Source organism: Rhinatrema bivittatum, chromosome 10 (assembly GCF_901001135.1).
Source record: "Rhinatrema bivittatum chromosome 10, aRhiBiv1.1, whole genome shotgun sequence".
Taxonomy (NCBI): Eukaryota; Metazoa; Chordata; class Amphibia; order Gymnophiona; family Rhinatrematidae; genus Rhinatrema; species Rhinatrema bivittatum.
The window spans coordinates 83,792,085-83,815,466 of record NC_042624.1 but is presented as its reverse complement, the minus strand read 5'-3'; the positions used below and the strand labels follow the sequence as shown (position 1 = coordinate 83,815,466).

General features: G+C 40.9%; 1 protein-coding gene across 4 annotated transcripts in view; it reads left to right on the top strand.

Annotated features, from left to right (window-relative positions):
• HS2ST1 (heparan sulfate 2-O-sulfotransferase 1) overlaps nucleotides 1–23,382 on the top strand; it is a 220,205-nt gene that overhangs the window by 164,410 nt on the left and 32,413 nt on the right. For all 4 annotated transcript variants that reach the window (XM_029618977.1, XM_029618979.1, XM_029618980.1 and 1 more), the window contains one exon: nucleotides 8,447–8,685. In XM_029618977.1, the coding sequence (XP_029474837.1) occupies nucleotides 8,447–8,685 (239 nt within the window). The remainder of the gene's footprint in view (nucleotides 1–8,446; nucleotides 8,686–23,382) is intronic.

Sequence of the window (23,382 nt, the reverse complement as noted above, 5' to 3'; positions counted from 1 at the left end):
TCTGGTGGGTTTGAGCAGCAGGCTGAGCACCAAGGAAGCATCTCCTTCCAGCAGTCCTTTTGTCAAGTCACTTCACCCTCCATTGCCTCTGAGACAAACTTAGAAAATCAGCCATCTGGGGAAGGGAACTACCTACATGGTTGTAACTTGGGTTGTGCTCTGATTTGGAAATGCAAGTAATAAATCCATTGCCTTAGTTAGGTACAAACCCCCTGGGAACAGGGAAAATACTTGCTGTACCTGAAGGTAACTTGCCTTGAGCTACTGATGAAAAAGCTTGCGTTAAATACACAATAAATAAATCTGAAATCCAAATCCAATATAGATACGCAGCTCGTGGCAGACAATGTTTACTTGACTCTATTTATACTGTTATGTAACTATTGATTTTCTGTCAGGTCAGGGAGATAATAGCTCTGTTGTAACTGTTCATTGTTCAGGATAAAAGGCATAGCCTGTTCCAAGGATCTTTTGTTTTCTCTTTCCTAACAAGTCTGGAACTTAAAAATGGACGAGAGAATTTCCGATTTCAAAGCTGTGTATCTCAAGCTAAGCTACATGTAATATGTAGGAATGTGGTAAGCTATGCAGGATTCTATTACAAGGATCATTAAGTATTTTAGGTAGGAAGGTATGTTGTAGCTTTTCACACCCAATTGAACTGCTTCACTTAGGTCCCAGATGTCTAGAGCAGTGTAGGCGAATGATGTAAACATGAGAATTTTACCAGTGTCCTTTCCGGTTCCATTAGTTCTGTGCACCAGTCTGGAGGAACCCGCTCAACTTCATTTTTAATTTTCTCTCCTTTGCCTCGTGGGTTATAGAAAAGGAGTTATGATATCCTCCTCTTCAGCTTTTTTCCTTGTAGTTCTCGGAACTTGGGAAGAATGTGTCTGGAGAGTAATCAGAGGGAGGTCCTTTGCAACGTTTTGCTTACCAACTGCAAGAATCACCCGTGCAGGTGCAAAACGTAATTCCTGGGTGTCTAGGCTGGTGTGGAGAACTAATGGAATAGGAATTGACACAGGTAACACAATTCTAACTTGTGGCACTCTTCCATCATGCTTTTTTTTCCCCCTGTCCTTCCCTTGGCTCTGCTGCCAAGTTCGTACACTCGTATGTTCCTAGAATGGCACACTCAGCAGATGCTGTCAACATATAGTGTACTGTTCTACAACAGTGTTCTAAATAAAGGTCCAAGAGAAATCCTATCTTGAAATTACATGAGGAATATTGAGCACTAACGAAACAGTAGCAGCTTTTCAGCATCACTAATTCTAATTTTCAGACAGCTGCTGCATTAGATGTTAGTTAATGATATCCAATCCCAGCTGTAGCTGAGTCCTCACTGATCCCCCTTCCTTTCACTCACTAGTAACATGGAGTACCAGGTGCAATTGTTCAAGCGTGAGCATAATTTTACTGTCATCTGTGCTGTACTTTTATTTGTATTTTAAAAATGCAGTCCTTTTATAAGTTTCATATCTGGTTTGTAGACGACATGCAGTACTTTGAGTATATGATCATTGGCACAGTTGTTGGCTTTCAAGCATTACAGTAGCAGCAGGAGAAATTAGCTGCAAAAATCTTATTAGGGCACAGTAATTCATGAACATATTACAAGGAGTGGAGGAGGAGCCTAGTGGTTAGAGCAGCAGGCTGAGAATCTGAGAAACCAGGGTTCAAATCTGACTGCCACCCCTGGTGTCCTTGGGTAAGTCACTTCACTCTCCGCTGCTTTAGGACCCTGTTTACTAAGCATTTTTCCCAAAGACATAAAATGGGAGAAAATATTTAGACGGTGACTTTGATACTGGCACATGGGTGCACGTATACAAGCGCATGCTGGCTCGGGCCAAAGGACGTGGCCATTTCATAAAATACGCGCAAATATGCGTGCATGGTATAAAATAGGCTGAATGCGCGTACATGTGTGCACAATTCTGTTTGGACGGGTGCCTGTGTGCGCAACTGCCTCTACTGCATAAGTGGGGAAATTTTATAAGGGGTGTATGCAGACACCATTCCAAACCCCTGCCTCCCTTTCTCAGTTAGCCTCAGCCTTTAAAACTCCACTGACCTACCTAGTTTTTTTTATTTTATTCCTTACATGCCACCCATAGCAGTAGTAAAACTAAGCAGCAGGGGACCCTGGCTCGCACATTTTATGTTAAAGTCCTAGAATGCCCATGTCCCGCCCAAACCATGCCTACACCCTGCCCTTTATGGGCTTTCTCACTTGTGTGTGTGTGTACCGGGCAATTCGCACATACATGGGTGGTTTTTAGAACCTGACCTGTTGTGGCTCTCAAGGACTATAGTTGGCCACCCCTGTTTTAATGGGCTCGTTGACATGTTGAGGTCCTATAATCCAGCTGAATGTGACTGTGCTTTTTTCCTCTAAGGTACACCACTCGTACTGAAAAATAGATTTGTTTCTGGTTAATAAAGTATGCTTATGTGGTGATTTCTTCACAAAGGGAGGTTCTATCACTTGATCCAATAATGCTCCTATCAGTTACATAGTCACTGTCTCACAAAAAGAAGCAGAAAAATGTTTCTAGGGTGACTTTATTAAATGACAAAAATTTCTGTGAGTGTGCGAGTGGACAACAAGGAATCCCTCCAGTTTAATGACAGGGAAGACATTACCAGGGCCGATACTAGCTGTTTTGCTGCCCTGTGCGAAAAGACATAAGGCAAGGATGCCCCTTCTTGCCGCTTTTATTTGCTTTGGTATTGGAACCCATGGCTGAGAGGGTTTGACAGTTGGGGGACATTCATGGGATTAATGTGGGCCACAGAGTCTTCAAAATCTCTCTTTTCACGGATGATATTCTCTTTCTTATCAGCAAACCTTTTTTTACCTTACCAGTTTTGATGAGGGAATTGATACCTTATAAGAAAGTTCTGGTTTCAGAGTTAATATGGGGAAGTCAGAAATATTAAAGGCTAATCTCCCACTGGATCAGGTTGATAGATTAAAAGATACATTTCCTTTTCCAGGGCCCGCGATTGCCTAAGGTATTTGGGGATACAGCTGGGGATGGTTTGACAGAAACTGTTCTAATGTCTAGAACAGTGGTTCTCAACCTTTTTTGTGTCGGGACACACCTGATAGATAGTTCCCACATGCGAGACACACTGAACACATGACAATCACAGGGCTAACCCCACCTCCACCCCGACCCTCAGTAATGGGTATAAAGCAGAACTAGAACATTCCCTGTACAACTCACCATACAAAAAAGATGTTCTGATATTATCTCAATAACGGCAACACCAACTCCCTCTACTACCAGGCGCAATAGCCCTACTTTTAAAAAGACAGCAGTTCACCACCAGTGAATGTCCAATTGAGAAAACATAACAAATAAAATATTTTATGTGCCTACATGCTAGTTAAATATCTCACCTCTGACATACACACAAGATTGACCTTGACCAAGTACAGAAAGACCACAAATTACAAATATGGAGACAAACTGGAATGAAAACCCAAAAGAGCCACTCTGCATGCAGAGCAAACCTGGAGAAATGGAAACAGAAATATAGCACCTAACAAAGTCCCAGGATCTGCAATATTGCCCAGGAAATAATCCACACAAAGTTACACCTGCATTATGACATGAACTCAAATGGAACAACCCTACCTATAAAAAGACAACACTACAAATATTAAACCAGGCCCTAAAACACCAATACATCTCCCATTAGGAAAACAAAAAAAGCAAAGCTGTTATAGATTCCCACACAGAAATAATTATAAAACTATATGAAAAAATGTTTCAAAACAGGTGATGAACAAACAGATCATCTAACAATTAAAAACTCTTATTAAAAATTCTTCAAACAAAATATTTCAAAACAGCAGACATCAAATAATACCCAATAATTAAAATGGTAGTCAACCAAGAAAAATGAACTTAAAAAGCCACCATTACTTACCCTCTCCAGCAGTTCTCTTACTCCTTTCCCTTGCAGGCCACACCAGAAGCAGCAGTAGCTGCTGAAGCTGTCCTCATGATCCTCTTCCTTAGGGATCACAACCAGTCTCTTCTGTCTCTCACACCCTCAGGACCAGTTTCTGTCTCTCACACCCTCAGGACCAGTTTCTGTCTCTCACACACCAATCTCCCCAACCAGTCTCTCTCTCACAAACACTCACTCTCACACACACTCTGCAGTTATCTCCCGGATCAGTCTTTCTCTCACATACACATGTCACCTCTCTGACCAGTCTTTCTCAATCACACAATGCTCTCACTCTTACACACAGGCTTTCAATCACACACATGTTCTCTCTATCTCAGTTACAAACACTCAATCACACACATGCCCCCCCCCCCTCTCTCTCTCCCACACATACATTGGCACACAGAAGCACCCTCCCTGTCTCACATACACACCACACACACCCACACACAGAAGCACCCTCCCTGTCTCACATACACGCCACACACACATACAGGTCTTCAGCCCCGCTGGCCTGGTCTCCGTGGCAGGAGCCAGCAGCTCCAATCTTCTGTCTTCAAGTCTTTGGAACCCCGGCAGTGCCAGTCTTCACTTCTTCGGCTCAGCTGGCCTGGTCTCTGGCAGCAGCAACCAGTGGTTCCGATCTTCGTCCCCGCCGGCTGCGAGTGGCACGCAACACACCTGCCTGTGAGTGGCAACACACTGGTTGAGAATCGCTGGTCTAGAATGATGCAGGATTTATCATGGACTTCCTATAAATTCTCTTGGTTTGGATGAATTGTTACAATGTCATTATTACTCAGGTGATTGTTACCCTTTTTCAAACACTGCCTATTGCTACACCAGATAAGTTTATGAAACTACTTGTCATCTCCCTGTACTTGATCCTTGGGTACCATTTTACACTAATGACTCCCAGATCTACCTCTCTGCACCAGACTTTAGTCTGCTTGCCCAGCATCACTGCCTGGATGTTCAACTTCTATGGCCAAGACAAAACTTATCTTTCCTCCCAAAATCATTTCCCTTTTCCTCTTTTTTTTTTTTTTTTTTCTATCTGTGGATAACATCTTCCCTCAGCCTGATTTCTCTCTCTTCATTTCTGTGTAATGTTGGTATGCAAGTCTCTTTACCAGGTACAAACTTAGAGGGTCATTTATCAAATCACGTTCGGACATTATCGTGGTAATTAGGGCCCTAACACCCGTAATAATGCCGTAACTCCCGCGATAAATAATGCATTGTTAAATGCATATACAGATTTTAAAATTTGGGCGGCATTAGGGCGAAGTTAATTAAAAATGAGGGGTGCTTAGCATTGCGTGCGATAGCGTAATGCATCCTATCTCGGGTTTTAACAATGGAAATAACTACGCCTTTTTTCCTGGTGTTATGCCTGCAATAGCTAGGCTTTACTGCTGAAATGGGATTTGCAATATCACAAATCCCGTTTCCGGGAGGGGAGAGAGAGTGTGTGTCACTGGGGAGGCACACATAATAAGTCAACTTTTTATACCACTGTAAGAGGGGGCATTCTGAACTCGGGTGAGGTTTTGGTGGTGTGTTAGGTTTTGGGGGGCAGTTTTATTTGTACAGTCAGAGATACAAACGGCACAGTTAAGAACATAAGAAATTGCCATGCTGGGTCAGACCAAGGGTCCATCAAGCCCAGCATCCTGTTTCCAACAGAGGCCAAACCAGGCCACAAGAACCTGGCAATTACCTAAACATTAAGAAGATCCCATGCTACTGATGCAATTAATAGCAGTGGCTATTCCCTAAGTAAACTTGATTAATAGCCGTTAATGGACTTCTTCTCCAAGAACCCATCCAAACCTTTTTTGAACCCAGCTACACTAACTGCACTAACCACATCCTCTGGCAACAAATTCCAGAGCTTTATTGTGCGTTGAGTGAAAAATAATTTTCTCCGATTAGTCTTAAATGTGCTACTTGCTAACTTCATGGAATGCCCCCTACATTTGCCATCAGTAAAGACTTTATGTGATTTGGAGTGATGACAGGTATAAAAAGATGAGATTTGTACAATGTACTCTCGACCTAGCTTGATATCAGTTACTAGTTGCCCCTCTTACAATGGTATAAATATTAAATTATATGAGAGCCTTATAAAGAGAGTCTCTCGCTCTCTCTCAGCTCAAAATGCGAGAGAGGCCTGCCTGGGCACTTCGCGGGGTGCAATAAACTTAACGAGCATTATGGTAAAATAGCTTTGTAATGTGGTATCGGGGAAATTACCCTAACCACGCCCCTTTTTTATCGTGGGCATTATTCTTGTGAAATTTATAGTGAAATGATGAATCTAGGTCTTAGATTGTAAGCCTTCTGGGGATAGGAAGATACCTACAGTTCCTGACTGTATACTGCTTTGAAGTGCTGAAAAGAAGAATATAAATCAAATAAATAGAGGATTATGATATTAGTTTTTAAGTAGGTAGATAAAGATAAACCCATTATGAAACAGCTATAAATTGGTTTATTTGACTTTTTTAAACACATTTTTAATAACTAGAATACAGTGGAGTTGCTGAATGATCATAAGAGAAATAACCTTTTTCCAGTGCATGACTTCGTCATGCAGGATAATTCAGATATATATATACATACATATGGTGGCCCACTGATTTTGAATATTTTTGATTCTTTCACTAGGAAAGTGATCATAACATTAACATGGGCAGTGAATGACTGTATACTGTGGAGCATCCTTAAAATAAGACATGAAATCCATCTTTGCTTTAAGTTCTACATTTTATCTTTTACAGATGAGCCATTTCTTCAGTGTGAGCCAATGTTAATTTAGACCTGACCTGTGCACGCATGCATACGTTTGAGTCCTTTAGTATTAATAGATGTTTGAAGTATTACACTGCACAGTCTTGACCACCTACTGGATTGCTGTCAGGTTATTCAGAATGCAACAGCAATGCTTTTTCCTTGAATAGTCTTGATAGGCTATCAAGCTGCTTTTAACAAAACAAAACAGCTTTTACTATTTAAATTATCATAGAAGCAAAATATGTACTTGCAATCAGGGTTGCAGAGAATAAAGCATATTCTACTGACCTCTTGTCTGGATCAGTGCGCATTATTTGTGCAGTAGTAGAAGATATTGCCTTAGCAATCTGTTTTCTTTCATCCGGGAGAGTACTGCAAAATTACAGAAAGGGGGTGAAACATTAGATGACACTGTTCTTGTAAGAAAATTATCACTATTCTTTTCCTCCCAAACAAGGATTTCATTTTCCAGATTCACTTTTATTTCAGTTTTGATATCGACCCTTTAAAAATATTTATTCCCATCTGGTATCCATGGCCATCTGTGTGAAAATCATAGAATACAGTAAACAAAAATATGCAAAATAGGTTTGGAATAGGACAGTCATTCTCTGTGCATAGTATTTCACCAGATTTGGAGCAAAACAAATGAAGGAATACCACACACAAGATGTTCACATACTGGAATATCATCTTGCCCTTCCCCCATGGGAGATAGTCTGAGGTACCTTTTTTTTTTGTTCCATCTTCATGTTCACACAGATTATTCTGAGCTGTAATGCTAGTCTTAAGTGGTATGAGTGTCTTCAATTCTTATCAAACCTGAAATGAATTCATATAATTGGATTTTGCAAAACCATTCATTGTTATCCCCAGCACAAGAGAAGTGTCTTAATTGCATCTCAATGTGGTATCTAAATGCTTGTACCTCTCCATCCAATGTGCTTTGACTGGAACTGCACATGCCATGAAAGCTTAGATTTCTCTATGGTAGTATCTACTGCCACTGTCTCTAGTATTGTCTGTAAAGCTGGGGACAATCCTTTACTATGAATTAATTAAATAACGTTAAAGGCTACTATACATGAAGGGATGAGCAACTGATGTACAAAGACTGGGAGTGGCAGTTACAACTGTAAATACCTTGCTGGGCAGACCGAATGGGCCATATTGGTCTTTTATCTGCCATCATGACATATTCTGGGGCTATGGCTGCTGTGTGGATAGTGTTTACAGCCCTAGGGGATTGGGAAGTGGGAGTCTCTGTCATTGTATGGTGATGCCACGCTCCGGGTGCATATATACCTACCAGTTTCTAGAGGAACACTCCGTGGGCCCTGACTGAAAAGTTGGGTCAAATGGCAAAGGAGGAAGCACCTTGGATAGCTGCAAATGAAGGCTTGTAATAGCCACAGTATAAGAAAGGGACAATTTGGATTGAGCTAATAAATTATCTGATGATCAGAATAATTTTAAAAAGTTCTGGCACAAACTATTCTGTTTATTACAGAATGGCAGTCTATTTTGTTAACTAATATTTTACTGTTGATGCTTGGATTCTTGGTCAGAAATACCCATTTTGTCATGTTTTTCATTTTGAGTGGGTTTCTAACTATAAAGTAAAGCATATTTATATCCTTAGTTCTAGTAAGAGTATATATTTTCTTTGCAGAAAGGGCAATTGCAAGACATGAAGTCCGAGAAATAGAACAGCGCCACACAATGGATGGCCCTCGGCAGGATGGAACATTAGATGAGGACGAGGATGTGGTGATTATTTATAACCGAGTACCTAAAACAGCAAGCACATCTTTTACAAACATCGCTTATGATTTGTGCGCAAAGAACAAGTATCATGTTCTTCATATCAATACAACCAAAAATAATCCTGTTATGTCACTACAAGATCAGGCAAGTTGAATTTATTGTTAATGCGTGCATGCTCTGAGCTTTTGACCATTTTTGCTGTTAAAATGCATAATGCTGACCAGAAGAAAGACTTGATTTTGACTGTAATTGAATCTGCAGTACCCTGGGGTAAGTACGTTGTCTTGTGCAGTCTTTCTGCGGTTCAGTTACATGTCTGTGAGTTTGTGCTTTGAGACAGGAATGAGGAAGTAAAGGATCCTCACTAAATCAGGGGGCCTATACTTGGGGTGCTGCTTTACCAAGAAGTGATAGACCCATAATTTTAAACTTAAAAAAATTGCAAATGAAAAGAATATTTTCCAAGTGGAAGGCTCGAGCAATTTTTCAGTTTCACAGAGATCTTGCTAGACCTGTATACATTTTTTTTTCTTTCTCTATATTTTTGTCTGACCTTGGGTGGTGATAGTTTAACAAATGATCGCAATGGAGAATCAAGGCACCCGTCATTAGTTAATACATTTTATGTTCTCTTTATGTGGCATGTAAAATTTGTGAGCCAAGTTGCTTAAGATGACAGAGCTGTAGTGAGGAAAGTATCGAGGAATACAAAGCATTTAGTATCATTGTGGAAGTCCATGCATTTTTTGTTCTGCTAACATTTTAATTCAACACAGAGGCTCCTTGCACCTTATAGACTAACACATTTGAGACATGAGCTTTCGAGACCAAGAGTTCACTTCAGATCCCTCGAAGTTTTAACATTTTAATTGTCTCTGCAAAGTCTCAGACTTTAGTTGCCAGATTCATGTCTCTCAGGGCAACAAAATTATAGGATATAGGAATTCTTTCACACTCTTTTCTTGCACCATTCTATTTCAAGCTTTCATCTACCTAGGAAGTTTATTTTTTTAGGCTACCCCATGCTTAGCTTGTATCCAGCATCCTTGGGACTTTTTTATATTTTTTTTTAAGGGGCTGAAGTCAAAACTTACCAGCTCTACCTTTAGGCAGCTTTCATATTTTTTTTTTTATTAAATATACAGTAGAAACATCATTAAAGTGAGAAGTAAAGATTATTCTTAGATAATTTTATACTTGTTATACTTGTAGATTGATATATTAAATAAACTTGCCAAGGAAAAAAAACAATTTAAACAGGTAATATACATGAAAAATTAAATAAAAGGAAGTTATAAATCAATTGCATACGGAGACCACAAATATAAAGAAGACCCAGAAAATGAAGGAGAGAGAGAAAAAAGTAAAGTTTCAGGAAATTCCTTCCAGAAGACAATTACTCCTATAAAAACAGAGTATCCCTGCTAAGCCAACCCCCACCCATAAACATGTCAAGAACCAGGAGAACCCTTCACTACCAAGAGCTCTAGAATCAATAAAGCAATGTAACTGAAAGGGCTCAAAGATAAATTTCTCAATGGAAAAATGAATTAGCTATTTACAAGGAAACCAAAGAAAAAAGAGAGGTCCCACGGTCATGGCACTTGGCCAGAAATTTCCTCCTACGCTCTTGTTGCCCTACAAAAATCAGGAAAAATCCAAACTTTGAAACCCATAAATAAAAATATAAGCACACTGAAAAAAATAGAGAACCAAGTCTTGATCTTGCAACAAAGCAAAAGTCAATAATAAAGTGGCCCTATGTGTCTCATCCACCACTGTAGATTCGAAAATCACAGAAATGTCCAAAAGAGCATGCCTCTAACCTCTGTCCCTCTTCCTCTGGGGAGGTAAAAAGCCTTACAAATGAAAGGCATAACTCCCTGAGAGATATCAAGCACATCCCATATATAAGATTTCAATAACTCAGCTGGAGATATCATGGAAACTATGGGAAAATTCAAAACATTTAGATTTCTCAAAGTATTTTCCAAATTCTCTATCCTGTGATAAAGCACATTCCTGTCCTGCACAAGAGTAGATTTGAGCAGCAGAGAAATTTGTTTCAAACTCTCAATCTGTCCAGGTTGGGTCACCAAAGAAGCCTCTTAAGACTGCATCTGACTGTAGATCTTGTTAGTGGTATCAGTCAGAGAAGACAAAGGATGCTCCATAGAAGAAAGGACTAGCCAGATACTGACCAGTATAATGGGGGAGGGTCTGTGAATGCAGAGTTTAACAACTGGAGCAGTAGCGTACGCAGCTTCATGGAAAATGAAAGCCTCAGTAGATGAGAGATGAGGAACTTCAGTCACCAACAGCAGCCTCTCTCCACCTTCTTCCGTACTTCCTCCTGCACCTCCTACTCGCTGCTAACTCTGGACTCCACTTCAAATGATGTTCAGTCTGTCATCCTTGCGACCCTAGCACTTCCATATAGGCTGCAGCCGGCAGAAACTAAAATGCTTATTGGTGATGCCAACACCGAGAATGGCGGAGGAGGACTCCTGGCCTTGTGGCTGAGCGTCTGCCGCCAGCCGCTGCACTGCTCCCTCAGCCCCAGCAGCAACGAAGCCTGCACCTGACATAGACACCCGGGAAGTCTTGCCTCACCAATCTACTACATTTTTTTGAAGGTGTAAATAAACATGTGGAAAAACGTGAGCCAGTTGATATAGTGTATCTGGATTTCCAGAATGCGTTTCACAACGTCCCTCATGAGCGACTTTGAGGAAGTTAAAAAATCATGGGATAAGAGGCAATGTCCTATTGTGAATTGGGAACTGGTTAAAAGATAGAAGAGAGTATGGCAAAATGGTCAGTGGATAACGATATAGGGGTAGATTTTTAAAATTATGTGCGGGCGTAGATTTGTTTGCGCAACCCCGTGCGAACCAATCCACGCCCAATTTTATAACATGCGCGCGCCGAGCTGAGCAGCCTGCCTCCGTTCCCTCCGAAGCTGCTCCGAAAGAGGAGCAGCCTCGGAGGGAACTTTTTTTTTCCAGACACCCCCCCCCTACCACCACCTTCCCCTCCCTTCCCCTACCTAACCCATCCCCCAGCCCTAACTAAATCCCCCCCTACCTTTGTGAAGAAAGTTACGCCTGACCGAGGCAGGCGTAACTTGCGCGTGCCATTCCCCGGCCCGGGGGCTGATTCGGAGGCCTCGGCCACGCCCCCAGGCCGGCACCACACCCACGGCCCTGCCCCCGAATGCCATGCCGCCCCGGGACTTACGTGCGTCCCGGGGCTTTGCACGCGCCAGCGGCCTATGCAACATAGGCGCGCCAGTGCGCAGGGCTTTTAAAATCTGCCCCATAGTGTAGTACCCCAGGGATCTGTATTAGAACCACAGCTTTTTAATACATTTATAAATATATTTGGAACAACTAATGAGGTGATCAGATTTGTAGCTGACACAAAATTATTAAAAGTTGTTAATTCACAAGAGAATTGTGAGAAATTGAAAAGGACCTAGCAAGATTGGAAGATTAGGCACGCAAATGGCAGATGACATTTAATGTGGACAAGTGCAAAGTGATGCACATAGGGAAGAGCAATCCAAAATATAGCTACACAATGCAAGGCTCCATATTAGTCACTACTTAGGAACAGGATCTTATCATCATCATGGATAATATATTGAAATCTTCTGCTCAATGAGAGACAGCAACCAACAAAGTAAATAGAATGCTAGAAATTAATAGGGAAGGAATAGAGAATAAAACAAGAGAATATATTGCTTCTGAATCGTTCCCTGGTGCGACCACATCTTGAATATTGTGTGCAGTTCTGGTCACTGTATCTCAAAACAAATATAGCAGAATTAGAAAATATATAGGAAAGGGCAACCAAAATGATAAAAGGGATGGAATGATTCCCCCTTGTGGAAAAGCTAAAGAGGTTAGGGCTCTTCAGCTTGGAGAAAACATGGTTGAGGATATTATTATGATAGAGGTATATAAAATAATGGGTGGAATCGAATGGGTGAACGCAAATATGTTTGTTTACTCTTTCAAAAAGTACAAATACAAGAGACATGCAAAGAAGTTACCAAGTAGTACTTTTAAAACCAATAGGAGAAAATATTTTTTTTTCTTGTTGCATAAATAAGGTCTAGAATTCGTTGCCAGAGGATAATGTGAAAGCTCTTAGTGTAGCTGGTTTAAAAAAAGTTTAAGACAAGTTCCTGGAAGAAAAGGCCATAAACCATTATTAAGGTGGAGCTGCAGAAATCCACTGCTTATCTGATCTGAAGATAAGTATTAAAAAAAAAAAAAAAAAAAAAAAAGCAGCTCAGTGAGAGATGGCAGCCAACCCAGTATGGCAAGTCTTATGTTCTTATAGAAAAGCTCCAGTATTGTATACTGCTGCATTGGGATAGTCTGAGAGTGAGTGGGAGGGAACCCTCTTGAACGTCACCTTCCTTCAATCATTGTGAGCCACAGAATAGACCAAATGATAGCGGAGCTCCTCTAAGCGTGTCTTCTCACAGTGCCATCTTGGGCCCCTCAGATTCTTCGAACATAATTTTTTTCTTCAGTGCTTTTGTGTGTCAGTGAAAAATGTTTTGTGGTTTAAGTAGGCTTTTTAATAAATTTTGAATCTAAAAATGTAAGAGCAAACATACTTTGAAGGAAGAAGACTCACCGAAAATGAGGAACAAATGATACATAAATTTAACATAATTCAAAATGCAAAAAGGAAATATATACCTTGATTTCTGTTCTATTTCCCACAAAAAGAGGGATCCAATATAAAGAGGAAAAGCACTGCAGAGGCAAAAGCATATCTAAAAAATAAAAATGAATGGATCTGACCTTTTGCCATGCGAGGGAAAGAGAAAAAAAGAATTGCAGACAGCCAGAAAAGAGGAGGGGAGAAAGTTTTCTCGTGTTCTATCACATAGATTCTAGGTTTATCTTTCAAAACAGCTACTAATTGATCTGGATCATAGAAAATATACCAACTCTCCAATACGTTAATGAACTTTAGACAACATTTTTTAATAAAATTCTGCCCCTATTTGAACCGCTTTTTGGCAGAGACAAAATAAATTCTTCTGCTGCTAGGTTAAGCAATATCAGGAAAAACATGAATCCTGAGACCCAAAAACATATCTTATTTATTATGGAAAAAAAGTTTCTCAAAGTCTAATTGTGGTCTGTATTTAAGGTGAAAAAAACAGGGTCGATTTTACAAGTAGTCTTGGACGTACTGTAATTTTTAGATGAAATCCAGATCTGTTGCCACTTAAGACAAAGATGGAACCTTTTGGGAAACGTAGATTACTAGTTTGAGGTGCTTTCCAGACTCAATTTTTCTTTGGAGAATAGCATTTTTTTTTAATACTTATCTTCAGATCAGATATCTGACTACCTGAATCTGATAATCACTTTGAGGTAGATCTTAAAAAAAGTACGCGCAACCAGCGCAAACAAAAGTATGCCGGATTTTATAAGATACGCGCGTAGCCGCGCATATCTTATAAAATCCGGGGTCGTCGCGCGCAAGGCTGCGCAAAATCAGCAGCCTGTGCATGCCGAGCCGCGCAGCCTGCCTCCGTTCCCTCCGAGGGAGCTTTCCTTTTGCGTCCCCCCACCTTCCCCTCCCTTCCCCTATCTAACCCACCCCCCAGCCCTACCTAAATCCCCCCCCTACCTTTGTTGTGCAAGTTATGCCTGCCACTTCGGCATCCCCCGGCACAGGTCGCAGTGCCGGGGGACTCGGGCTGCCCTCCCAGCCCACCCTCGGCCCTGCCTCGGAGCGCCCCCTGACACCGAACATGCCACCAGACACACCCCCGGCCTGCTGACATGCCCCTGGACACGCCCCCTCCCGCCCCTTTTACGAAGCCCCGGGACTTGTGCGCGCCGGCGGCCTATGCAAAATAGGCCGCCGGCGCGCGAGTGCCTCTAAGGTATAACTATGTAAGAACAAATTAGATTGCTCTCTTGTTTTCCTAGAAAGATCATGCATACAAAAGGACATGGAGAGTTCAGTTTTAACAACTTTCCAAATTTCCTCAACAATTATTAACCTCCAAGATTTCAACGGTCCCTCCAAAACTTCTTCTAAGCAGATAAGCGGGCTGCTGACTCAGGGTTTATGCCAGGCCCTGCTCCAACTCAGGAGTAGCAGGGTATATCAGAGGAATGTAGTAGATATAGAATATAGTACTTTTTTTTTTTTTTTTTTTTTGAATCGGTTAGAATTATTTTATATCTCATTTAATCAAATCTTTGAATCATCCTTATGAGCTTTACAGTTAAGTTATTGCATGGTTGCAAATCATCTCATACAATAACATTTTCTCCTCAGGAGTTTGCAGATTTTAGTGTGCAGAACATTTCCTTGGTTGTTGATAAATTTAAAAAAGTGAGAAATTCTCAATGTAATTTAAACATTAGTAAGGAGTAAAAAGGAAATGGTTTCCTCTCCAGACTTGGTTTGTGTGAGATGCATTGAAAAATGTATTTTGTTATTTGGATCCATGCCCATTTTCACTGATATGCTCATTTAAGACACGGTTTTCTAGAGTATCTAGCAGGGTACCTAGCAACTTGAAATAGGCCTCGGGTTTGACCTGTTTTGAAGAAGAGTAATTTGGTTGTGGATTGCCCTTCCAATTATCGCCCTATAATCTGTCTAGCATGGGGACTCTATTAGAAAACATTTTTTCCTAACTTGATACTTTTCTGGCAGATGATGATGATTTACATCCTCAGCAGTGCGGTTTCTGGTGAACCTATAGCATAGAGACCCAGCTTTTATCTGTAACAGATTTCTTGCTTCATGAATTTGAAACTGATAGGGCAGCTATAGTTTTTTAGCTATTGCTGCACATATGATACAATTAATCATGCCATTTTGTTAGAACAATTGAAGAGAAGAGGGATTAGTGGGGTTGTCCTTCAATGATTCGGATCTTATCTTGGAGGAAGGGAGCAGCAGGTTTAAAAACTTGTTTTTAAATTAATTTCCAGAAATATTTAATCAAGAGACTCTTGAAAACAAAAAAAGCCTAGCAATGTACATACTGGTTATCATTATTAATTAGAACACAATATAGGGGCAGATACAATGGAAACCATTATAAGTATTACAAATTTTAAAAAATTGCCAAAGCACAGATACTTATGGATTAGTATTGCCTGAAATGGTTTTTTGTTTTGGAAAATCCTTCCAACTGTATTGGATCAAAAAAATATATAATTGATTAATAATTGAACCATACATTTACAATGAAACTTTAACAAGAAACTTGCACCCAAAGCTAGAATTCTCTTTTTTTTTTTTTTTAGTTTCTTCTTCTCTGTTGTTTTTTTTTTTAACTAAATCTGGAAACAATTAAAACTTTTGACCTATAAAAGCCTTCTCTGAGATAAATAATGGCGTCTGAGGCTATTTTTTCATCTGATTCCCTAGTGAATGTAACCAGCAATGTTGCTCTTTCAGTAACTTCAGAATTACCTCCACAAGAAACCCTCTAAGGTCTAAATTATCAAAAAAAGAAGCTACTTTGTGGATCAGGCAAATAATAAACTTTAGAAAAAGAGGGACTCATCTCTTTGGAAACCTTCAAAAAGTCAAGGTAAAGCTTCTTTAGCATTTCCATTGAGAGGATTAAAGGACATTTAGGGAAATTTAGAAACCTTAAATTAAGCCTTATTAAATAATTTCCCATATCTTCTAATCTTTGACGTACCGCATTATCCTTAATTAAGGCAACATTATATTCATGTAAATTGAAACATTTATCCTTACATCATTAATCTTCTCTTCCTTTTCCTTAAGCTGAGAATGCCCATTGATTTTTAAAAGGTAACCCCCCAAAAAAAAAAGTTCCCAAAGCTGAATCTATTCTAAAATAGAGAGATTTCCAGATTAGTAATAACGGACCATGGTACATCCATTGTTATAGCAGCAGGTTTCTAAGTGGTGGATGACTGATCACTCCTGACCCTATGGGGATAGACAAAGAATTCCTTCCTGAAAGGAAGAAGGTATGGATACATTAACTAGGATCAGGGTATTTCAAGTTACGATTATTACCCCATTTGAGTTATACTTTAGATAAAAATGACTTTCCGCACAATTGTGCATGCTTTTATGCTTACAAATCTGAACTACTGTAACTCCCTTTATGCCCTGCTCCCTCTTTCTCATTTGAAAGTTCTGCAGGTTCTCCAAAATTCAGTTGCCTGTCTTATTCTGAGCGGTAAACCATGGGAACAATTGCACTGGATTCCAGTCCAACAGCATATTAAATTTTAAATTCTTGTAGTGATCTTTGAAGTTTTAAAAATGAATGGCCCTGTTTATTTGTCCAAGCTTCTTCTTGTTTATTTTCCTGCTTGACCTCTTAATTCACAGGGTAAAGAGCTATTGTCAGTTCCTTCAATGAAATGTGGGCATTTGAATGAAACTAGGAAATGGGTTTTCCCATTGCAGATCCTTTTCTTTGGAATGGATTATCTGAATCTTTACAAGGGTTGGATAATATTTCATAAGCAATTCTTTCAGGAGGCTTTTGGGAAATGATAGGTTTTTATTAGGTGGTGTTCAGTCTGGTTATGAGCGCTTTGTTATTTAAGTGCTAATTTGTTTTATTGTAATGTTTTCATTTGATGATTTACTTTATTATAATCTGCCCAGCATGGCAGAACCATTATGGGTGGAAAATAATTTTAAATAGATGACAGCAGAAAAAAAATAGATCCTTCCAGCCATCCTAATTATTCTGATCTGCTAAGGTTACATCCCAGCTTTCAGCCAAAAAAGCTTGACTGCTTGTAGGATATACTTAGATACTTCTTATCTAAGTCCAATTTTATCTTCCTCTTTTGATCTCTAGAATCCTGCGTAAATGAGCAAACAAGTCTATGAAATCCAACACCCAGGCATTCCTGTCTCCCCTGTCTTACTACCAAGCATTGTAATAGTCTAATCAGCTATCTAAACTTAAGGTTATTGCCTAAATATCCAGCCATCTATATCTCCATGGCTTTGAATGGCACCTCACCACTGCCAACTTGCTAGCTTCATCTGGTTGGTTTCTGGGGAATTGTAGCCTTTTGGCCTCCACCCAACTACCCTGTGGTCTGCAGTGTCACTAGCTCACATTTCCTTTATCTGCAAAGTGTTTTCTCCTTATCACCTCTTGCATTCCCTCTGCTCTCAGAGGGAGAGGAGGAATGAGTTGTTTACGATATTATAATCAGCAATACAATCTGCTAACCCTCTTCTTGTTCCAAGCATACTTGAATTTCATCATACCACTGGTTTCTACCACCTCTCCAGGTACATTATATCAATCGTCTACTACGCTCTACATCAAAAAGTATTTTCTCTGTACCTTCCACCCTGCAATCTCAGATCCTGACTTCTTGTCCTTGAATTTCCTTTTCTCTGAAACAAAGTACTGTGCTCGTCATGTTAGTCCACTTGAATATGTAGAAATAAGGCTCAACAAACAAATAAGTTGTACCTTTTTGTCTGTAACAAGGTTTTGAAAACTGTGCTCCCTTCGTTAGAACAGTAAATTCTGATCCGATGCATTGCATTATAACTGTGCTGACTTGATGAAAGGAGCATAGGGCATGAAAGCTAATCATAGATGTATTGACTTATTCCAATAAAAAGATCTCACCTACATCTTGTTTGATCCTTATTTCTACTTTTCTCTTTAGAAATTTCACCGTCCTACTGAAATGTTTACTATCGTATCCCCTTTCCCATTTTTCATCTGAGTACATTTTGAATACCTTAAGCCTCTTTTTATAGGGTTTATGTTGCAAACCTTATATCATTTAGTAGTCCTTTTTCCGAGTTGCTTCCATCCTCTGTGTCCTTACCAAAGGTACGGTCTTCAAAGCCCAGCTCCTTCTGTGATACAAACTTTGAAAAAAAGATTGGTGCAAGTGGGAACCTTATAGCCTTGCACAACTCTTCCGCACCCACCCCATTCTACGCACACAGTTAAGCGTTATGCATTTCTTTTTTACATAAAATATATCAGAGTATTCTGAGTTAAAAAAAAAAATCACTTACATTATATTTGCATGTACTGCTGTGATGCCAGCCAGAAATCCCTGTAAAAAAGACATTTGGAACCCATATGGTATTAGGCCTATTATGATGTGTGTTGGATGTGGGTTTGACCCTCCGAAAGCCCGAATACACTAATACACTTCCTATTAGGAAACTGCCTAACCTCAGTCACACATGCAGAACATAAACAGACCATCACCAAATACAGAATAGAGCAACCATAAAGTAGAAATACAAACGTGCAGACAAAAACTAAACTGGAAACTTCAAGAAATCAGACACTCTATGCAGTGCAACAATGAAAAAAACAGAACCATTATCATTCCTCAAGCATCAAACAAAATAAAAAAAATTAAATACATAATCATAATACTAAAAACATTCTAATAATTTTTTTAAAAAAGCCGATGAATAAAAGATCAAATAATGAGTTTTTAATTATCAAGTTTGCTTTTTTTAAATGTCCTAAATGCCAGTAAAATATTTCAAACAGCAGACACAACAAATTACACCTGAAAAATAAAACTAAAAAGGATTTTAAAAATTCACGCTCTCCATTTAGATTTCCAGTTACCCTGGGATTGTCTCACATTTACACTTATGCTTTCTCTCTTTCTCACACCCATACCCCAGACAAATTCCTATTTACATCCACACGCCCCAGGCTGGCTCCCATTCACATCCACCCAAATCCCAGGCAGGACCCATTCTCACAAACACATAAACATATGCAACCCAGGCAGCAACAGTGGAGTGCCTCAGGGATCTGTACTTGGACCGGTGCTTTTCAATATATTTATAAATGATCTGGAAAAGAATATGACAAGTGCGGATATATTTGTGGATGATACAAAAGTATTCAGAGCAGTTAAATCACAAGCGGATTGTGATACATTACAGGAGGAGCTTGCAAGATTAGGCATCCAAATGGCAGATAAAATTTAATGTGGACAAGTGCAAGGTGTTACATATAGGGAAAAATAACCCTTGCTGTAGTTACACAATGTTAGGTTCCATAATAAAAGCTACCACCCAGGAAAAAGATCTAGGCATCATAGTGAATAATACTTTGAAATCGTCTGCTCAGTGTGCTGCAGCAGTCAAAAAAGCAAACAATGTTAGGAATTATTAGGAAGGGAATGGTTAATAAAATGGAAAATGTCATCATGCCTCTGTATCGTTCCATGGTGAGACTACACCTTGAATACTGTATAGTGTTCTGGCTGCCACATTACAAAAAAGATATAGTTGTGATGGAGAAGGTACAGAGAAGGACAACTAAAATGATAAAGGGGATGGAACAGCTTCCCTATGAGGAAAGGCTGAAGAGGTTAGGGCTGTTCAGCTTGGAGAAGTGACGGCTGAGGGGGGGGATATGATAGAGGTCTTTAAGATCATGAGAGGTCTTAAATGAGTAAATGCGAATCTGTTATTTACACTTTTGGATAATACCGTGTTTCCCCGAATATAAGACAGCGTCTTACTTTCTTTTTACCCCCAAAAGTCCCACTATGTCTTACTTTCAGGGTATGTCTTATATTGGAAAAAAAACCTGAGTGTTCAAAAAAAAATTATTTTTAAATACTTGTCGGAGGGCCGCGTGGGTCCAGGCGGCTGGCGGCGGGAGCCGGGTGGTCGCGTGTTAAATCTAGGCCGCGGGCGGGTGGGCGCTTGTTCCAGGCGGCGGCGGCGGGAGGGGGGGGCGGGTGGACGCGCGTTAGTTCGAGACGGCCGGCGGGCGGTCGCGTGTTAAATCTAGGCCGGGTCGCACAGGCGCGCATTCAATGCGCGCACAGGCCCACAGCGCCTGTGCGACCCCTGCAATTCGGCGCTGGGGGCTGCCGGTGGGGGCTGCGGCAGTGAATGAATTCATTCATCCAGGCGGAGGAGCCGGCTGCTTTCGCCGCTGCCGGCTGCTTTCGGCGCTCAAGGCAGTCACATGCCGTGACGTCACAGCATGTGACTGCCTTGAGCGCCGAAAGCAGCCGGCAGCAGCAGCCGAAAGCAGCCGGCAGCGGCGAAAGCAGCCGGCTCCTCCGCCTGGATGAATGAATTCATTCACTGCCACAGCCCCCAGCGCCGAATCGCAGGGGTCGAACAGGCGCTGTGGGCCTGTGCGCGCATTCATTCACTGCCGGTGGGGGCTGCCGAGGGCAGCCCCCACCGGCAGTGAATGAATGCGCGCCTGTGCGACCCGGCCTAGATTTAACACGCGACCGCCCGCCGGCTGTCTCGAACTAACGCGTGTCCACCCCCCCCCCCCCCCCCCCCCCCGCCGCCGCCGCCTGGAACAAGCGCCCACCCGCCCGCGGCCTAGATTTAACACGCGACCATCCGGCTCCCGCCGCCAGCCGCCTGGACCCACGCGGCCCTCCGACAGGGATTTAAAAATAATTTTTTTTTTGAAATGACAGGTACGTCTTACTTTCGGGGATGTGTTACATTAGCCGACCCTCCCTAAAATTCCCACTACGTCTTACTATCAGGGGTGTCTTACTATCGGGGAAACACGGTAGGACTAGGGGGCATTCCACGAAGTTAGCAAGTAGCACATTTAAGACTAATCAGAGAAAATTATTTTTCACTCAATGCACAATTAAGCTCTGGAATTTGTTCCCAGAGGATGTGGTTAGTGCAGTTAGTGTATCTGGGTTCAAAAAAGGTTTGGATACATTTTTGGAGGAGAAGTCCATTAACTGCTATTAATCAAGTTGACTTAGGGAATAGCCACTGCTATTATTTGCATCAGGAGCATGGGATGATCTTGGTGTTTGGGTACTTGCCAGGTTCTTGTGGCCCGGTTTGGCCGCTGTTGGAAACAGGATGCTGGGCTTGATGGACCCTTGGTCTGACCCAGTATGGCAATTTCCTTATGTTCTTAGAGCAGACTGGGGAGAGAAGAAAAGAGCCATTGTGTTCATAATCCAACCTCTTCCCGTCTTAGCTGTTTTGTAGGAAAGAGGAAGAAAGAGCGACAGTTTGGAGTGGGCAGAGCAGAAAAGACCAAAGAAGAGCTATTCAGCTCCCTAATCTAACCTTTCCTGTTTTTCCCCCTCTGGGCTGCAGGAGCAGCAGCCTTATAGTACCCTTCTGGCAATAGTGCCTATTGCCTAGATCATATTAGGCATGATGTAACTATAGCTCTGCTGGTTATACTTTATTTTCTAATTTGTTTCTTTCTTGTATTCTGTTTGTTTTGGGCAGGAAAGATCATGTGGTATCACATAGACTCCAAATTATTAGTTGCTAGGGAATCTTTTTATTTCTTAGTACCTAAGTGTTGTTTTAGATCCATTTAACCAGATTTATTTTTGCTTTTGCAAACAGTCCTTTAAAATAGCTACCACTCTGTTTAAAATACATAGAAATACTATTGTGCTTTAACAAGAAGCCAAGAAAAGTAAAATGCCTCATTTCAGTTGTTCCTTGGAGTTGTAATCCATTGTTTAGTAGAGAGAGAGTGGATGTACTGCAAGGGGCTCTTTTCAAACAAATGGTAATGGAACCCACAAAAGAGGGTGTTATACTTGACCTAGTGCTCATTAATGTCCGGGTGGGTGCCCACCTTAGCACCAGTGATCATCAAACGGTATAGTTTGACATCACAAATAAGACACGGAGAAGTCGCACAAAGGCCTGAATTTTGCATTTCAAAACTACGAACTTTGTCGAAATGGGGACATACCTGGAGGTAGAGCTAGTAAACTGGGGAAAAAATGGGAGAGGTGGAACAACAACGGGCCAAACTAAAAGTAGCAATTATAAAAGCAACAAATCTATATGTCGAAAAGTAAACAAAAGTAAAAGAATTAAGAAACCAATCTGGTTCTCAAAGGAGTTGGCTGACATAATAAAAGCGAAAAAAGCAGCATTCAAGAATTATAAAGGATCCCAAAAAGAACACAGGGAAGAATATCTGGTAATACTTAAGGAGATGAAAAAAGTAATCAAGAAAGCAAAAAGTCTGGCAGAAGGAAAGGATTGCCAAAGAGGTAAAGCAAGGTGTCAAAACATTCTGCAGATACATAGTAGAAAAGGCTAGAGAGGAATAGTGAAATTGAAAGCTGATCCAGATCAATACGTAGAAAGAAACTAAGAAATGGCAGAAATATTAAACAAATACTTCAGTTTGGTGTTCACTAAAGAAGACCTTGGAGAAGGACCATTGCTAGTTAACAAGAACTGTGGAAGGGGGTGGAGTAGACGAAACTTCGATTACAGAAGTCCCTAGCGCCTCTTTTTTGACAGGAGCGCAGTGGCTGTCAGCGGGTTTGACAGCAGACGCTCAATTTTGCCGGTGTCTGTTCTCAAACCCACTGACAGCCATGGGTTCGGAAACCATACACCGGCAAAACTGAGTGTCCGGTTTTCGAGCTGCAGGCTGATTTTAATTTTTTTGTTTTTAATTTTTTAGTTTTGGGACTTTAGACTTAATATCGCCATGATATTAAGTCGGAGGGTGAACAGAAAAGCAGTTTTTACTGCTTTCTGTACACTTTCCCGGTGCTGGCAGAAATTAACGCCTACCTTTGGGTAGACGCTAATTTCTGAAAGTAAAATGTGCGACTTGGCTGTACATTTTACTTACTGAATCTCGCAGGAATAACTAATAGGGCCATCAACATGCATTTGCATGTTGCGGGCACTATTAGTTTCAGGGGGGTTGGCAGCGTGTTTTTGACGCTCTATTACCCCTTACTGAATAAGGGATAAAGCTAGCGTGTCAAACGCGCATCCAAACACAGGTTAACAGTGCGAGCGCAGTGTACTGTATCGGCCTGTGTG